Source organism: Meles meles, chromosome 13, assembly GCF_922984935.1.
Source record: "Meles meles chromosome 13, mMelMel3.1 paternal haplotype, whole genome shotgun sequence".
Taxonomy (NCBI): domain Eukaryota; kingdom Metazoa; phylum Chordata; class Mammalia; order Carnivora; family Mustelidae; genus Meles; species Meles meles.
This window is the reverse complement of record NC_060078.1, coordinates 68,193,041-68,213,184: the sequence shown is the minus strand read 5'-3', so window position 1 is coordinate 68,213,184 and position 20,144 is coordinate 68,193,041. Positions and strand designations below refer to the sequence as shown.

Genomic DNA, 20,144 nt, shown 5'->3' with positions numbered 1-20,144 from the left:
AACCATCACACTCAAGAGGCATTCTTGATAAAACTTTAGCAAGAGGTCCCATTATGAAGCACAATCACCGCATATTTCCTAAGTGGGTCATATTACCTAGAATATCCTATGGGGACAAACTGTTCTCTCTGAAGCACTAGTGGAGAACAAACTATTTTCCTTGGAAAGGGAAGATATTTGCAGGGTAGCAAATATCTCACTATGTGCCTTCCTAAAATACTTTTTATCTTGTAGTGGCAGGCTTTGCAAAACAAAACAGCAAAAACATACACAAAAACAAAATCCGCCCCCCCCCCCACAGATGTTTATTTGGTTGGGCATTTCATTTTTTTCTCTTAATCTAACACAAGGTGCACAGTCTGCCACAAAAATCAAACAAAAATATGAATAACTCACTGAGCACCTGTTACATACAAGATGCTATGTCAAATAAAAAAATGAGCAAGTTAAAGTCCCTCCCCTCACTGGAGGGATATATATGATCTAGAAATGGAGAATATTATAGTAGGGTCGTGTAGGTTAAAATTCATATAAGGGATACAAACAGTGGACAGGTAGGAATTTAGGGAACATATCACTTTGGATCATTAGGAAAAGACTTCATGAAAAATGTTTATTTTAGCTGTACTTAGAAGACAGTGTGAAAAAGTTCTAGTTTGGGAAATCAGAAAATCTAGATTCTAATCTTGACTTTGCCATTAATCAACTTGGTAGAGATGGACTCAGCTTTCCTTATCCGTAAAATAAGGGTATCAGACTAGATGATTTTCGAAGGCCCGTTCCAGCCTTATTATCTATGGAAAAAAATTAATACAATTTTATGTACGGCCTTTTTAATCATCTTTAAGTTCACAATATACACTTTTACTACAAAAACTCTAACAATAAAATCAACACAATAGTTTCTCCTTGACTCCCACTCTCTTCCCCAGAGGTAACAAGTGTATCAAGTTGACATATATCTCTCCATTTTCCAATGTATTTACATACAGGACTGTGTTACGTTTTTAAATAAATGAGATTATACTGGAAATACTATTTTCCAATTTGTTTTTTAGCTTAATTTACATGGAAATCTCTCCATATACACACATTCTTTTCACCTGCTGCAAGTTATGAATATATTATAATTTATTTAGCCATTCCCCTATTGATAGAAATTCACATTACTTATTTTTGGTTATTGTAAAGACTTTGTCACTCTCGCTCATGCCTCTTGTTCATGCATGCATTGGATGTCCAAAAGGGAAGTAGGGGTAGGGAGAGTCAAGGAATTTGAGCCAAAAGTATAATGATAGAAAACAGAAATGAAGTTTGAACCAGGTGTCCATAGTTTCAGCAAAGGAGAAAATAGGAATCACAATAATATACTGGAAATGTCTTTAGACTAGGCATAAAGAGACATGGGTCCTAACTCTTGGTTCAAAAACTAGAACTGAGTAAAAAGTAGGATTGGGCAATTGAAATAACAGAATTTTTTTGGACTAGAAGAGATCTTAAGGATCATTTAATCCTATACCTCCTTTTAAAGAAACTGAAGCCCTATCCATAAACTAGAATGTGCTTTTGATGACTCCTAGCTTGTTTTTGCCTCACACTCTGCTGGGGGCATTAAAAAAAAATAATAAGGTTGAATAGTCACTGTTGATAAATGCTGTAAGGAGACAATAAGAAGTGAAAATGGCTGATCCATAAAGAGGTTACAGTTAAAGACAGCATAAATTTCTAGTGGACTTAGCACATCTGATTTCCAGCAACCCTTAGCCACTCTAAACAGGGTGGGGAAAGGGGGACAGATGGACAGTTAAGATGTCCCCAGATTAGGGGTTGGCAGACCAACAAAGCAGTGAGGACATTACTGAAAAGCTAATTTGGTTCTTCAAATGGTAAGGAAGAAAGATTCCAATATATTGCCACAGCTACTTTGTCTATAGACTGTTTATAGACAAAATGTTTTAAATAAGCTAAGCCATCCTTCCTTAAAGTTCTGTTTAACAGCTTTTTCCCCTCCTGCTTTTCCCCCCCTGGTGTGGCATATCTCATTTAATGATCACAGGGGCCTGTTAAAATGACTGATTTGATACAGTAATATGATACAGTTATAATCACAAAACAGGATTTCTAGAGCCTGAGCAGATATAAACTACTCAGAGGAAAAAAAAAAAAAAAAACCACAAAGACTTAGCACAGTAACATTTACAGATTAACTTTCTACATTTCCTTAGAAGCCAATGAAAAGCATTTTTCCAAAAGGAACAAGGTCCTAAATATTCAATAGTATTTGAATTTCAGAATCATACCTATCTTTCTTGTGTATGTATACAGCTTTGGGGAATATATTTTTATTATTTATATACACACAGACACATATGCCTTCCAGTGTAAATTCTGGTTTTATAGAACTATTTATTATTTATCATTACAAAGTAAGTACTTACAAAATAGGCTTTTATTGTTGTAGCCATAGTACCATATGTTACAATAATCTTTAGATATTTTACAGAATCCCAAATTTTGAATGAGGTGAGGTTCTAAGCTCATTTTTCCAGCTGTTCTTTCATTTTGTGTGTGTTGGGGGTGTTGCTGCATGCATAGACACATACACTGTATCAGGAAAACATTTTGCAGACAACAGAATAAGAATATTCCTACGATTGCTAACCTTAAAATTCATAGAACTCTAACAATTTTCAAGTAAGAAGGGAATTCAGAGATCATTTAGGTCTCTTCCTTTTACTGTCAGGGAAAGCAAGACCCGAAGAAATCAGATAATTCATATATGACACCCACAGCCTATCAATAGTAGAGATGAAAGGAAAATCATTATTTTCTGACTTCTGGTAGAATTCTCGCAACAGATTACAAATCTGCCAAGAATTTATCTGTGTTGGATTCCAGGTATCCTTTTCAAGAACTTAGCTCTTAAACCATGTTTGGTATTAAAATCTACCTTTCACCATTAGCTTTCCCCAAGATAACAACAAAACAACAAAGTCATGAGTTCATTAAGTTTCAACTTCTCTTGAGTTAGAAGATGTAAGAAACATGTCATGTGTTTATTCCAGGGCTGTTAATTATTTTCTAAGCAAATCTGTCCTTCAAGACCTGTTAGCAAGTAACCATATTAGAAAATTTTATTCTCATTACTGAATTCTTCTTTAGACTTGTGGTTTTTCACTAGTAAGACCATGGGACTTGCAACTGGCATTAATCACTAGAACAAATAGAATAATATAAGCAAGTACAAAATAATTATTCTCTTCTCTGCAACAGCTAAAATGTATCAAATGAACCTAAGTTTTTAGAAGATAAAGAAATGTAAGATACTAAAGAAATCTCTCACATAATAAAAAGGTTTCTTACTGATATACATCTTGGCATGCTTTAATTCTCAAAATTTCTACCAAAATAGAAATTTCTTTAAATGCAAAAGATGCCAGCTTAAGAAAAAGTACTCAACTTTCAGTTACTACTACTATTAAACCAATATTTATTAGAACATTTATACCATACTAATTACTATATGCGGCAAAGGAATTTACCAAAAGAGCACATTGCTTCAAAGTCTAGTAGAATTCTGCTGCTATCTAATTATAATGAGTATCAGTATAAAAGGTAGAACCAGTTTTATGGATCAAACATATTCCTCAAAGATGCATATAAAATAGGGGCGCCTGGATGGCTCAGTGGGTTAAGCCTCTGCCTTCAGTTCAGGTCATGATCCCAGAATCCTGGGATTAAGCCCTGCATTGGGCTCTCTGCTCAGCAGGGAGCCTGCTTCCTCCTCTCTCTGCCTGCCTCTCTGCCTACTTGTGATCTCTCTCTGTCAAATAAATAAATAAAATATTTAAAAAAAAAGATGCATATAAAATACATTTTTGTATACTTTATCATCTAAAATATACCAGGAAATTTCATTAATCAAACTATTCCCTTTTTTAAAAATACAAATTCAGGGGCACCTGGGTGGCTCAGTGGGTTAAGCCTCTGCCTTCAACTCAGGTCATGATCTCAGGGTCCTGGGATCAAGCCCCAAATAGAGCCCCGCATCCGGCTCTCTGCTCTGCAGGGAGTCTGCTTCTCCCTCTCTCTCTGCCTGCTCTCTGCCTACTTGTGATCTCTCTCTCTGTGTCAAATAAATAAATAAAATCTTAAAAAAAAATACAAATTCATGGTTTGAGAGAAAGTGTTTTCTTAAACAAGTTACAGTTGCACAGAGATACACACTGTGCAATCATTTGGATGAAAAGGTACTACACATTCACCATGGTAAATAATATTCATCGTGTCAATTATTTAAAGTCTAACAATTATTTCTAGACATAGTTTTAGACTTTCAAGTTATAATATTTTTGGATTATTTTTAAGACCTAATGATCTCATCTCTTCCCATGTTATCAGTTGTAGAAGTGATTTCAGTGTTTAGGAACTGTACAGCTTAAGTTCTGAGAACAATTGGTTTTTAGCATGTAATTCTTGTCTGAGTCAGCTTCTATCACCCTGCAACCTGGGTCAGGGAGTAGAAAGCTTAACCTTAATATGCTATTTTTGACAAAGGTCAATATAGAAACTGTTAATCTAAGCTAGATACTAATGCAATGACTTCATTGCATAGGCTGCATTTTAGATGTGTAATTTTATCTTGGCTACGCTTCCTTTATTAACCATAAATTTTATCTCCAAAACCCACTAATTACTTCATCTCTCTCTCAGATAACATTTAATTTCAACAGGTGCCCATCTCTGCACTCGGACAGCTATTTTTAGTTTATCTGCAGTTTTCACCATTCCTATCCCTATAAAAATATGGTTAAAATCTTCATTTTCTTGCATACAAAAGTAAATGCATCAATTATATGTCTCCATGACTAATAATGGTGGTACTCTGCATACTGTTGGATAATGTTAGCATTCACATTTATCGGTTCTATGACTTCATAAATAGAAAAACTCTATTAAATAATATCTCCTACTTTCCAATATAGAACTACTTTTTTAGTGTCCTATAGTTGCTCTCAATAACTCAGTACTGTAACTGGACTCCTACTATCTAAAAAAGTACAAAGAATAAAATTATATTCTCCAGGACTTTTACATAAATTAAAAATAAGGGTGTCAGCTTTCCATCTTTAGACTAAAAAGGAAAGTAGCCTTCATTTTATTTGCCTAATCAGAAAACTAAATCAGTAGTTATTTCCTGGTCTCTGTACAGTGCTATTTCTCCTTCTCTCCACAACTATACTTTTAAAATTTGTTACTTAAGACCCCCAAAACACAATCAGGTTGCATTTTATTACACTTCAAATGAAACTTATACAATTAATACATCCTTTCAATATATGGTCTTAATTTTGTGGGATTTCATTGTTAATTAGAGGTTCTTAAAGACCTTTAAATATAGCCTTCTTATAAGTGACAGAGCTCAAACTTGACTTATTATCAAGTACCGAAACCGTATTAGGTAGTAGCACCATATAATATATTGGAAACTTATCTGGGGTTAATCACATGTCTTAAGTAATAAAGTGTTGAGTCATTTGTGTAGCACTATCAGACGATAATGACATCACTACTTTTTTTTTTTTTAAAGATTTTATTTATTTATTTGACAGAGAGAGATCACAAGTAGGCAGAGAGGCAGGCAGAGAGAGAGGAGGAAGCAGGCTCCCCATGGAGCAGAGAGCCTGATGCGGGGCTCGATCCCAGGACCCTGAGATCATGACCTGAGCCGAAGGCAGCGGCTTAATCCACTGAGCCACCCAGGCGCCCCAACATCACTACTTTTAAGTGCCAAACTATGAGGTCAGTCAATTCTTTCTGACGTTTCTACCAATCTATAGTGACTGATCTGATGAATGGATGACCACAAAGTTGGTTGAGTTTAAGTTAGCCACTTGTGAATATGAAGTGGTATCACATAGTTTTTGATTTGCATTTCCCTAAAGACCACTAATGTTGAACACCTTTTCATGTGCTTATTGGTCATTTGTATATTTGAGAAATAAGTATTCAAATCTATTGCCCATTTTTTTATATTGGGATTTTTATTATTTTTATTATTTAGTTTTAAAAGTTTCTTCTATATGGATTCAGGTCTCCTACTGGATATATTTTCTCCAATTCTGTGATTTGTCTTCACTTTCTTGATGGTATCCTTTGAAGCACAAACGTTTTTAATTTTGATAAAGTTCAATGTTATCTATTTTTTCTTTTGTTGCTTGTACTTTTATGTCATATATAAGAAATCACTGCCTAGCGCACAGTCACAAAGATTTACTCTCATTTTCTAAGAATTTTATAGTTTTAGCTCTTGATTCAGGTCCAGGATTCATGTAAGTTAATTTTTACATATGGTGTGAGGTAGGAATCCAACTCCATTAATTTGCATGTAGATATCCAGTGTATCAGCTACCACTTGCTGAAAAGACACTAAACTGTCTTGGCGTCCTTGTCAAAAAACTGTCTCTGGCACACCACAAATGTGAGTTATTACCTCCAGACTTCATTCCATCGGTCTATAAGTCTGTTCTTTGGCCAACACCACATGGTCTTGATTATGAAGCGTGATAGTAAGTTTTGAAATTAGGAAATATGAGCCTTCCAATTTTGCTCTTTTCAAGATTGTTTTGATTCTTCTGGGTACCTTGCATTTCCATATGAACTTTAAAATCAGTTGTCAATTCCTATTAAAAAGGAAGCTGGGATTTTGACAGGTTTTGCACTGAATCTGTAGATCAGTATAGGGAGTACTGCCACTTTAACTACATTAAGTAGTAGTTTTCAGTATACAAATCTTTTGCTTCCTTGGTTAAATTTATTCCTAGGTATTTTATTCTTTTGGATGTCACTGTAAACGGAATTGTTCTCATAAATTCATTTTTGGACTGGTATATAGAAACACAATTGTTTTTTGTGTGTCAATCCTGAACCCTCCAACTCTTCTAAATTTGGTTATGAGCTCTAATGGTTTTTTTTTGTATTATGTGGATTCCTAAGAATTCTCTATACTTCTGACTATGATAGCTGTGGATAAAAATGGATTTATTACCTGCTTTCCAATCTTGATGCTTTTTATTTCTTTCTCTTGCCTAACTGCTGTGGCTACAACCTCCAGAACAATGTTGAGTAGAGGCCGTAAGAGCAGACATACTTGTTTTATTCCTGATCTTAGGGGAGAGCATTTAGTCTTTCACCACAGTATGATGTTAATTGTGGGTTTTCATAAATGCCCTTTACCAGGCTTAGGAAGTTATTATAAGGTATTTTCAAATTGAGATTTACTATAAGGTATTTTCATACTGAGATTTATATCTTAGTAATAAACCAAGGCTAAGAGTTTTTAACTAAATTTCCAAAATTACTGAACGCAACCAATCCCAACTGTGGACTTTTGATTCAGCTACAGTCATATATTTCAAACTTATAATAAAAGTTTAGTTTCCCTAACCCCATAATCTATCTTTAATGCAGGTAAATATCCTTAGGTACTATTAGTTGAGGTAAGAGTTTCAGTGAAAGCTCTGCCAAACCAATCCTGTAATTTCTTTTCCTCCTAACAAATGTCAATTTTTTCTAAAATGTACTCACTATGTATAAAAGTGCATGCTCTTTTTAAGAAATGCTATACAGGCACCCAAAATATGCCACTAAAACCAGTTACTACATGCTTCTCCTTCCAAGGAATCCTAAATAATCAGATAATATACTAAGAAACCACTGCCTGATCCATGGTTACAAAGATTTAGTATTCTGTTTTGTTCTAGGATAAGGTAGATCAAAGTAATCACTCTGTCAAAATATTCATGTCAAATGGGGATTGGATATCTAGATAGTCTAGAAAGAAATATCGTATTCTTTATCATGTTCAAACCACTGGGATAAATGTAACTAATACATCAAAAATTCTAATACAAAAAAGTTAAAATTATTTATGATATTTTAGTCTCCGAGTATATATAAATCCTTACCCTGTAAAAATACTTGCCATTTTCAACTCACAGAATGAGAAAGAAATAAAGACCTCACAAGCGGAGCATGAACTCCATCAGATAAACTATTCCTCTTTACAAAATTACGTGTCTGTGCCTTAGCGCACTATATAATATTCTAATGAACTGAATCAATAAGTTTTTTATTCTCCTCTGATAAGCAAGATAAAGTCCGTTATGGTAAAAACCTTTTAAGATGTTCCCAATTATCAAATTTTTATGTTTTAAGAATTCATTAAGTTTTGGGGCACCTGGGTGGCTCAGTTGGTTAAGCACCTGCCTTCAGTTCAGGTCACGATCCCACAGTCCTGGGATCAGCCTCACATTGGGCTCCCTGCTCGGCAGGGAGTCTGCTTCTCCTTCTACCCCTCCCCTGTCCATGATCTCTCTCTCTCTCTCTCATGATCTCTGTTCTCACTCACTCTCTCAAATAAGTAAATAAAAATCTTTTTAAAAATTCATTAAGTTTTCCATATACATCCTATGAAATTATTTTACTATAATAATATGCCTGTTGGGGGCGCCTGGGTGGCTCAGTGGGTTAAAGCTTCTGCCTTTGGCTCGGGTCATGATCCCAGGGTCCTGGTATCGAGCCCCGAGTCAGGCTCTCTGCTCAGCAAGGAGCCTGCTTCCTCTCTCTCTGGCTGCCTCTCTGCCTACCTGTGATCTCTGTCTGTCAAATAAATAAATAAAATTTAAAAAAAAAATATGCCTGTTGAACTCTCGTGTATTTTTGTTGTTGTCATCTTTCACTTAAGCCATAAGAATTCAAATACATATACTGTTGATTATGGATATACTCAATAGCATATATATAATCATTTTTTCATTCAATAAATACTTACTGAATGACTGCTCTGTGTGAAGGGTAAATAAAACAAAGTGCCTGCCCTCCTGAAACTTACATTCTGTCAAAGAAGTCCAGTAACTGAAACACAAATAATTCAGACACAGATAAATGTTAAGGAGACAGAAAAGGCAATAAGACAGAGAGTAACTGGGGAACGATTACTATCCTCTAAGGAGATGACCTGACAACTAAACAATGATGAAGAGCTAGTAGAGCAAGGGTTTTCCAAGCAGAAGGAAGAAGTGCAAAAGCCTTAGGATGAAAATTAACATGATGTGTTTCAGGAAAAGAAACCATGCAGTGTCAGCTTGATCATAGGAGACAAGGGATAGAGTTGTAGGACTTCGTAGGTCATAGATTTTACCTAATTGCAACAGGAAGCTGTGGAGGACTGTAAATAGAAATTACATGATCTGATATGTCCTTTTCTTTTTTTTTTTTTTTTAAGATTTTATTTATTTATTTGACAGACAGAGATCACAAGTAGGCAGAGAGGCAGGCAGAGAGAGGAGGGAAGCAGGCTCCCTGCTGAGCAAAGAGGCAAAGAGCCCGATGTGGGGCTCGATCCCAGGAGCTGGGATCATGACCTGAGCCAAAGGCAGAGGCTTTAACCCACTGAGCCACCCAGGCACCCCTGATATGTCCTTTAAGAGGATCACTCTTGCTGCTGTTGAAGAATGAAATGAAGGAAAACTGAACGGTAGTAGTCAACTGAAAATAATATTCTTTCTTTATGGTGTTTCTTAGTCCTCTCTCTTCCTTGCTGTTCCCAAGTCCATCACCTGAGTGCCGGTTCCTGTATCCTACGACTACATGAACTACTTCAAAAGCACCCACACTAGTCTCCTTGCTTCTAAACCTAGACTGTAGTTTTTTTTTCTATATAAATGCTTTGATCATACCATCTCTTTGCTTCAAAAGCCTCAAAAACTCACTGCTTTCAACAAAAGAAAATCCAAATTCCATAACATCCAATAACATTGTACAATGTAATCCCAAAACACTTTTCTGGCCTCATTTCCCACTGTTAATTTGATAGACTCTACTCTTGGACTAATGTCTGTTCACTCTATCCTGAACACAGCTTATGATGTCACCTTCCATGGCTCTAATCACACTGACCTCTTCCCTTATTTTTTTCCATAGATTCAAATTCTATCTTTTCTTCATGTCTCAGCATATATTCATTCTCCTTCACAATTCAGAGCAGTGGCTTTTTCACTATGACCACAGTATTTTATATCATAACCCAGTATGTACAAGTTTCAAAATTCTACATTTAATTTTACTTCAAGCAATGCACTTTGTATTTTGTAGTCTTTTCAATTTCCTTTTTCAAAATGATTCACTAAAATGATTGCAGAGACTACTAGTGGGTTTCAACCTTCAACTTGAAAAACACTTTTTAAAAATTATTTTATTTCATTTTATTTTATTTTTTGAGTGTTCCAAGATTCATTGGGAAAATACTTTTAATACACCTTTCTAGACATTTACTGGTAACTAAACTAGATCCTAGTACTAAAAGATGAAATCCATAATTACCAAACTATAATGACCTTAACCTCAAGGATAGATAAAGTCAGTATCTCATACATCACTTTTATCTACCACAATGCCAAACACGGTATTTATTAATCATTACTGAAGATAAAGATTGATATTACATACAGCTATCATATTTATGATTAGATGGAACCATGGTTAGGGTTGCTTTTGTGTTCTCATCATCTTGCTTCAGATTGCAGTTATGATGGTCAAAATGGCTAGTTTTCAATAACACTTTGGCCTATACCGTCACCTTCCTACCTTATAGGATTACATAATAGTCTTGCATCGTGCGGGAATACAGTAAGAATTGCATAAATGTCATTTTCATCTTTCCCTCAGAAATATGAGAGAGTCTCTATATATGTCCTTTATATATAAAGGACACCATTACCATTCATTGGAACTGCTTCTTTTTTATCCCAAATACAGGCACTTCTGCTCTGCCAGTATCCTCATTTGGCCCATCTAGCTTTGCCAAAATTGCAATAAGGGTGAGCCTTTTGTTTCAAAGGAATGACAGCTATTAGGGTTGAATGGCCTCTCCTGCCGTCAGCACTAAGGTTCTTGACCATTAAAGTCTGTTGCAGTCCCGTTAAAGTTGTTGACTCTTTCAAAAACATCATCCGTAATTTCAATTAAGAAAATGAAAAAGCAATGAAGTGATCTAAAATCTGACTGAACGGCTTTATTTTCCTCTGGTAAGGACTCAACTGATAAGCCAATGGATAACGTGAAATTCTTAAACTTTAAATCTCAAAGACTAATTAATTTCCCCCATGAAATGATACATACAGATTCCTGAGGAATGCAGAGCCTCTAAAGGTTCTGCTCCTCTTTCACTTCCACCTCCAGAGCCAGTTACAAGCCATTATGGGTCTGGGGCACAAGGGGAGGATACAATAACAAATAAATGCTCTGAACTATCTAGAGTAGACTCAGTGTAACCATCAAGGTTTTAGGCAGAAATAAGGCCCGAGGACTTATCCAAGAAAACCTGAATTCCTTGATCAGTCCCGAAACTACTCTAACCTTCCTACTGGCCTATCTGCATATTGGGGTAATTGTAAGCCAAATTACAATCGGCTTGCCAGATTCCAAATCTCCACCATGAGGCTTTCCTCTGAGATGCGGGAAGTATGGACCTCAACATTTGCTGGCTACTCTCTCCTCGAGGCCAGAACCAGAGCTTCAACAACCATAGGGCTTTGGGATAGCCTTAATTTGGAATTCTTCTGTTAATCACTAACAATTTAAAATCATCTACATTAATTCTCATTGCTTTGCTGCAATAAAAAACACTAACTCAGAGCAGCTTTATATGCAAGATATTAAACCAAGTTAAAAAAAAGTAACTCTTGACATAAATATATCATATGTAAAGTGGCAAAATCTCAAGAATATAAATGACTTCAGGAATATCTTCTCAGAATGAAGACAAAATCAAATTACCCTTTTGATAGTGAATTACTTTCCTCATGTAAATTCACACTCAAAAGCAAATGAAAGGCAAAACCTAGGTTAACTTTTTTCTTTAATATATCAAATAAAAATGTTGCCTTGGTCCGGGGCGGGGGAGGAAAACCATTAAATAGAACCGGTGGGGGCTTAAAAATGTGGTAACAGTACAGACGTAAATTTAAAAAGTATTCCTGTGCTGCCTTCTTGCTGTTTGGCTAAAACACCTCCTTTGCTTTAAATCATCCTGTTTTTACCAATATTTATATTTTTTGCTAGATCACAGCCTCTAAGTTCAGAAGTAGAGTGCAGGTTATCAAATTGGATTCTTCCTTTGGCACTCACCTTCTGACACATTCCATGAAAGTTGAGATTTATTTATATCGATAACTACCCCTTTTAAAAACAAATGCATCTGGGAAAGGTTAATTGTATATTACCTTTCAATTAAGCCTCATGGAAGAGAGGAAGGGAGAAAGAAAAGGAGGGAGAAAGAAGAAAACAGAAGAGGATGAGAGAATCATGTCTTAATGGAGGTAGGGTAGGAAATCTGCCAGAGAGTCTTAGACCTGTGGCACCTGGGTGGCTTAGTTGGTATAAGCGTCTGCCTTTGGGCTCAGGTCCTGATCTCAGGATCCTGATCCCAGGGTCCTGGAATCGAGCCCCACATGGGGCTCCCTGATCAGCGGGGAGTCTGCCTCTCCCTCTGCACACTCCTTCTGTCTCTGTCTCTCTCAAGTAAATAAATAAAATCTTAAAAAAAAAGAAGAGAGAGTCTTTGACCTAAGTAAATAAAATGGGAAAAAAAATGCCTTCACTGCAGACACTGGAGTTCATATAATATCCAGGCAAAAGCTGCATGTTATACCTGTGCCACAGACAGATACTATATTAAACAACTTTAGGACATATCCAAGTAATAATATGGGTGATAAAGTTATCAAGAAGTCAGAACTGATACATGAAATGCATTAAATAAAATTTACTCAAAGACTTAAAAAGCTCCATTCTAAACAGTTTACTGAAGAGTCTCTTCAGTGTTAAAGGTTTTTGCCAGCTTTCCAGTGAGGGTCTCCCAAGGACTACATTCAGGTGGGTGAAATAATTATGAAAGCCACGTGTTTATCAGTATTTAAAACATGTGGCCCAATATATACTCTATGCTCTAATTTAAAATACAATATAAGGTTTTAATTTTAGAATCCTCAGAGCTGTCACTTCTTAGTGCTTTTGCGATGTTTAAACTAGCCAGCTACTTCCTTTAACACACCAGAAATACAAGGCAGAGAAGAGATTCTTCAAAATGAAAGGTTGGGGGGCGCCTGGGTGGCTCAGTCGTTAAGCGTCCGCCTTTGGCTCAGGTCATCAAGCCCCGTGTTGGGCTCCCTGCTCAGTGGGGAGTCTGCTTCTCCCACTCCCACTCCCCTTGTTTGTGTTCTGCCAAGTAAATAAAAATCTTTTTTATAAATAAATAAATAAATAAATAAATAAAATGAAAGTTTGCCAAACTACTTTGCCACAAAGCAATTTTTTACTAGACCACTAAACTTTGCTCCAGTTTTAATATTTACTTTACTAATATTAAATATTAATAATATTTAATATTATACTTCGATCAACTATAAATGCATCAAATGCTAGGTACTGAGGTTACACAACTGAACAAAACAGAATCTCTCGGGATGCCTGGATGGCTCAGTCAATTAAGCATCTGCCTTAGGCTCAGGTCATGATTCCAGGATCCTAGGATCAAGTCCCACATCATCAAGCTCCTTGCTCAGTGGGGAGCCCGCTTCTCTCTCTGGCAGCTCCCCCTGCTCGTGTGCTTGTGTTCTCTCTCTCTCTGACAAACAAAATCTTTAAAAAAAAAAAAAGAATCTCTCCCTTTGAGGCAGTCGTAGTCATTCAGCAGAAAGAGACACATGAACAGATAATTGCAACACTACCTGAATAAGTTTTACAACAAGAGATATGAACAGAGCATTGTTCAAACACAGCAGTAAAAACCACTAAGTCAGCCTGAAGGACTATGCAAAGTCTCTTAAGGAGGATTTGACATTTAAATTCATCTGCAGTAAGGTAGTTAGGTTAGTCAATCTGTAAAGTCCCTTCTATTTAAAAAGAAAAAAAAAAGTAGGACAAAAAGTTGAAGGTCATGGAAATCTTATTTGTCAAAAACGGCTGATGCAGATTATTTCAGTTTGTTGTTTATTAATCTAATCTCTGTATCAAAAACAGAATATTTTACTCATATAATCTTCATCTTCTCTCCCAAACTTGTCCTCTTCCTGCATTCCCTTTCGTGGTAAATAGTAATACTATCTAAAACTTAACCTTCCATGGTCAACTAACCACCAATTTCTACTGATTCTACTCCCCAGAGTCTCTTTATTCTACTTCTATCTCCAATAGTTACCATCGTCCCTTACATTGGAAGCTTCCAATAGCTTCCAAAAGAGTTTTCTTGCCTCTGAGATTCCTTCTCAACCAAGTGTTCACACTACGGCCAAAATAATTTTCCAAAGCACAAATCTGATCACATAACAACCCATCTTAAAAATCACTGCACTGGGGGCGCCTGGATGGCTCAGTGGGTTAATTCTCTGCCTTCCCCTCAGGTCATGATCTCAGGGTCCTGGGATCGAGCCCCACATTGGGCTCTCTGCTCAGCAGGGAGCCTGAGTCCCCCCTCTCTCTGCCTGCCTCTCCGCCTATTTGTGTTCTCTCTCTGTCAAATAAATAAAATTGTTAAAAAAAAGAATCACTGAACTGCTTCCCATTGTTCTCAGAAGCAGCCCAAGCTCTTCAGCATAGTTGTCAATATCTGGCTTGGCTTGCATCCTGCTACAATCTTCAATACAGTACTCATATGGAGTCTCTTGGAGTTTTCTCAATATACAGTACTCACTCACCATCCTGTATAGAGCCTTCCAAAACTCCTTCAAAAGAAAATTAGATGACTCTCCAAAGCAATCTTTTAGCACCTTCTGCTTCTCCATTACCGTACTCACCACACTATACAGTATTTTAATTACCTGTCTGTCTCCCCCAGGAAGCTGTAAGCTCCTCAAGGACAAAAACTACATCACACATTCTTGTATTTCTTATCTAAAGCAGTATGCCTGCCTGGCACTGATATATACTTCATGCTCGATAAAGATTTGTTGAAAGGATGAATAAATGAACAAATGAATGAAGAAACTGCAAAGAAAGAGAAATCCAATGACCGACAATTTGTCATAATATTTAATAGCTACACTACAGAAACCTTTATTCTGTCTACCTATAGCATGACTATATTTAAATCATGAGCCTATCACAGTTAACCTGTTTTCAGAAACATAAAGAAAGGCGGCTACACCATAAACTCAAAATTCAAATGAGCTTAAAGATTTACTAATGTCCTCCAGTTTAGACAGTATAAAATTACTATTTAAGTCTTTTTTAAATACATATATACCAGAATCATGATATCCTATACATTTAAAAAATAAAAATATAACTACATACATACTATTACATTATTTTCACAGGTAAAACATTGAGTTTGCTTTTTAACGTAAATGAAAGCTGCACTCATCACTGACTCACCGATTCTTTTCCAGCTCATTGTGTGTAGACCTAAAAGGAAAACAAAAAGACCATTTAGCCACTTGTTGCTAAGGCTATGGAAAGGGGGATTCATTACTGCTATACCACACCCAGCAAATTTCTTTAACGATGCTATATACAGTCAGACTTCTACAATCTCACTCATCAGGAAGAAAGAGTCTACATTCAATAGAACTATTTATTCGGATATGGTGTCTTCAGCTAACAACTAACTCTTCTGACATTGGTGTTTCACTCTTATTTTAATAAAATTAATAGTAGCACCATGTTCTCTTGCCTACTTCTAATACCCTACATGTTGTTTATTTGTAGATTTTTAATTCAAACATTATCCCATTTTTGTTTAAAAAGAAAAACGTACTTCTATGTCCTCTTCTACCTCTACGTAGTAACTCCTAAACAGCGGGGGGAAAAAGTTTTGGCTAGCACAGAAGCTAACAGGTTTGCCTTACTGCTAAGTGATACAAATTCAAGCTTTCCTGCCGTTTGTGTAAAACATAAAGTTATACAATGAAGAAAATAATACAAATCAAAGAAAATACATTAACAAAATCAAGAAACACACTTTTAAAAGACTGGGAGGATACACCTCAAAATGCTAACAATGGTTATTTTCTTTTGGGGACTATTTTTCATTTTGCTTATCAGTATTTGTTATAATAATACTCATCATCTACTGAACAAGTACAGTGTCTGCTAAACAGTGTGTTAAGCAGTTAACATACATTATTTCATTTTATCCCCCAAACAACTCTTGTTTTCTAAGTAAGAATACTTACATTCTTCCTTACATAAGACCTCTGAGCCTCTGAGAACCTCGGAGAGGTTGAGACATGCTCTTTTCCCCAGAGTAGAAGTAGTAGCCTTGATTTAAGCCCAGGTCTTTCTTACTCCAAAACCCAAATTCTTTTTTTTTTTTTAAGTTTTTATTTATTTATTTGAGAGAGAGAGAAAGCATGAGCAGGTGGAGGGGCAGAGGGATAGAGAGAGTGGTAAGTAGATTTCCCACTGAGCAGGGAGCCCAATGTGGGGCTTAATCCCAGGACTCTAGGATCATGACCTGAGCCAAAGGCAGACACTTAACCAAATGAGTCACCCAAACGCCCCCAAAACCCAAATTCTTTTTTTTTTTTAATTACATATAATGTATTATTTGCTTCAGGGGTACAGGTCTGTGAATCATCAATCTCAAAATCCAAATTCTTAACTACGGTGAAGAGAGGTTAGAACAGAGAGGCTAAGGCCAGACTGCTGGGGTCGAATAGTGCCTTCATTTCTCTGTAGTCAGTTTCCTCATCTGTAAAATAGGAAAAGTGACAGTATGTATCCTCATGTGATTGTTATGAGGAATGAACAAGTTTATACTGAAGAGCAAAATATAACAAAGTCTAAAGTTAGCTATTATTAGAATTATGTTACGAGTTCTCTTAAATGAACATGTACTACTTTTATAATAATTTAGCATTAACAATAATGGTAATTTTATATAAGAGAATTTAAGTTCCTGTCACCAGAACTAAAACTTTAATCATTTAATATATCCTGGTTAATGTCAAATGTTTTCAGAATATCACATTACTGATTATTTTAATCTGATTTATTATTCCAGTGGATATTTAAAAATTACATTTCTAAACTTTAACAATAGGAATGTTTTTGTCAGTCTTATAATTTGTAGAAATTTTACCCACTGTTTTAGTTCAAAAGCCAAAAGGCTTCTTTGAGTTACTGTATTCTGTCTACTTTTTGGTTTCTTAATGGTATTGTAAGGTCCAAGTGACACAGGATGAAAAAGACTAATGTTCATTTTCAAGAGATTATCTTAATAAAAGAATTTCTCCCTTAAGAGGTTAAAAAAAAAGAAAAGAAATTTTTAAGATGCTTCAAGAGTTCAGCCAAATGAACAGCAAGGATATGCATAATTCAGATGAAAGAAATCATAAAAACACAGAACTTTAACAGACTCAAGACCTAATAAAGAGTTTAACAGACTCAAGACCTAATAAATAAATTATAACCAAATCTCTATCACTACATAATTATTTATAAAAACTTTAATATTTTATTGATTTGACTGAGAGAGAGAGAACATAAGTAGGCAGGCAGAGAGAGAGGGGGAAGCAGGCTCCCTGCTGAGCAAAGAGCCCAATGCGGGGCTCTATCCCAGGACCCTGAGATCATGACCTGAGCCGAAGGCAGAGGCTTTAACCCGCTGAGCCACCCAGGCGCCCATTATTTATAAAAACGTTTAAGTTCTTTTTTGTCAAAGTAAGTCAGTAAATCAGAAGAGGAAAAGGACATATCTTAAACAGATTTAAAATAAAGAATATTGTTCAAAATTTGAATGGGTATTCAATAATGAAATTCCCCAACCCCTCATAGTCAGTTTTGCTTTAATTGCCTTTATCTGAAGAAAACTTAGAAGAAGTGAAACAGAAACAGTGGAATACTAAAGTAAGTAATAAACAGAAACAATCTATTTAGAGAGAAGTAGACTATTTACCATAAACTTTTTCTAAACAGTTTGGAAATCCCACACATGGCCATAAATACAAAAGAATATATACATCCAAAGACAACCAATTGTTGAATTCCAATATTACATTAAGCCTATTATCAAAGCACCAAAAGAACATAATCTGACCCACTGCTGTGAACAAAATTAAAACAGCAGGTTCTACCCACCTCTCTCAGACTTTTATTTATCTTCTTTCTAAAAAAATATAAAATAGCCAAGAATATGAACTTTTCCACCAAACCAAGAATTACATGTCGTATTTAATTATACCACTAGTAACATTTAACATTTTCAAATACCAAGAAACAAAAATGATCAAGTATGTACTAATCTATACCATACTGTCATGATCTTCCAATTAAAAAAAAAAAAGCATCAGTAGTACTTCTATTTTGATGGCTTTTGTACCTGTAATCTCAAGTCAACAAATACTTTGCTTCTTTAAGACTATCTTAGGCTACAGGGAATCAGATAGTCTCTAGTTGATAAATTTAAGATATGTATAGGAATAATTATAATTCAAGGCAAAACGAATATATGAAGAAAAGTACAAAGTATTCTGGGAGTTTAAAGTAGGCAGAATTCACTTCCAAATGTGGCTTTCAGGGTAAATTTTAGAAAAAGGTAGCATTTGGTATGAATCTTAAATGATGACTATTTGCTACTAGTAGATGACCATTTGCTACCATTGCTGGACCTGGTAGGGAGAGGATGTACCAACTGGAAAGGAGTGTCAGTAAAAAAGCACAGCTGACCCACTACTATATGGTCAACTAATTTTCAACAAAGCAGGAAAGAATATCCAATGGAAAAAAGACCTTACAACAAATTGTGCTGGGAAAACTGGACAGCAACACACAAAAGAATGAAACTGGATCATTTTCTTACACCATGCACAATAATAAATACAAAATGTATGAAAGAACTAAACGTGAGACAGGAAATCATCAAAATCCTACAAGAGAACACAGGCAGTAACCTCTCTGACATCAGCCATAATAGCTTCTTATGTCTCCTGAGGCAAGGGAAACAAAAGCAAAAATAAAATACTGGGACTTCATCAAGATAAAAAGCTCTGTACAGCAAAGGAAACAATCAACAAAACTAAAAGTTAACATTTGGAATGGGAGAAGATATTTGCAAGTGACATATCTGATCAAGGGTTAGTATCCAAAATACATAAAGAACTTCTAAAACTCAACACCCAGAAAACAATCTAGTTTAAAAAAAAATGGGCAGAAGACATGAACATTCTTCCAAAGAAGACATACAGATGGCCAGCAGACACATGAAAAGATGCTCCAACATCATTCATCATCAGGGAAATGCAAATCAAAATCTACAATGAGATATCACCTCACACCAGTCAGAAAGGCTAAAATTAAAAGCACATGAAACAACAGATCTTGGCAAAGATACAGAGAAAGGGGAACCCTCTTACATTGTTGGTGGGAATGCAAACCAGTGCAGCCACTCTGGAAAACAGTATGGAGGTTCTTCAAAAAGTTAAAAATAGAACTAACCTATGATCCAGCAATTGCTGGGTATTTACCCAATGGATACAAAAACACTGATTCCAAGGGGCACATGAACCCCGATGTTTACAGCAGCATTATCCACAACAGCCAAACTATGGAAAGAGTCCAAATGTCCATCAACTAATGAATGAATAAAGAAATTGTGGTATATGTATACAATGGAATGTTACTCAGCAATAAAAAAAGACTGAAATAGTTCCATTTGCAATGATGTGAATGGGCCTAGAGAGTATTATACTAAAAGAAATAACTCAGAGAAAAGTAAATACCACATAATTTCACTCTTAGATGTGGAATTTAAGAAACAGAACAGATGAACATGGTGGGGGAAAGAGAGTGAAGCAAACCATAAAACAGACTCTTAACTACAGAAAACAAACGGACAGTTGCTGGAGGGGAGGTGGTAGGGTGATGGGTTAAATCAGTGATGGATATTAAGGAGGGTACTTGTGGGAGCACCTGGGTGGCTCAATGGGTTAAGCCTCTGCCTTTGGCTCAGGTCATGATCTCAGGGTCCTCAGATCGAGCCCCGCATCGGGCTCTCTGCTCAGCAGGGAGCCTGCTTACCCCTCTCTCTCTGCCTACTTGTGATCTCTCTCTGTGTCAAATAAATAAATAAAACCTTAAAAAAA

The 20,144-nt window shown here is 35.9% G+C and overlaps 1 protein-coding gene across 4 annotated transcripts in view; it reads right to left on the bottom strand.

Moving 5' to 3' along the window:
- The window catches only part of MXI1 (MAX interactor 1, dimerization protein), an 82,653-nt gene that overhangs the window by 22,865 nt on the left and 39,644 nt on the right, over window positions 1-20,144 (bottom strand). For all 4 annotated transcript variants that reach the window (XM_046026892.1, XM_046026890.1, XM_046026894.1 and 1 more), the window contains exon 3: window positions 15,436-15,465. In XM_046026892.1, the coding sequence (XP_045882848.1) occupies window positions 15,436-15,465 (30 nt within the window). The remainder of the gene's footprint in view (window positions 1-15,435; window positions 15,466-20,144) is intronic.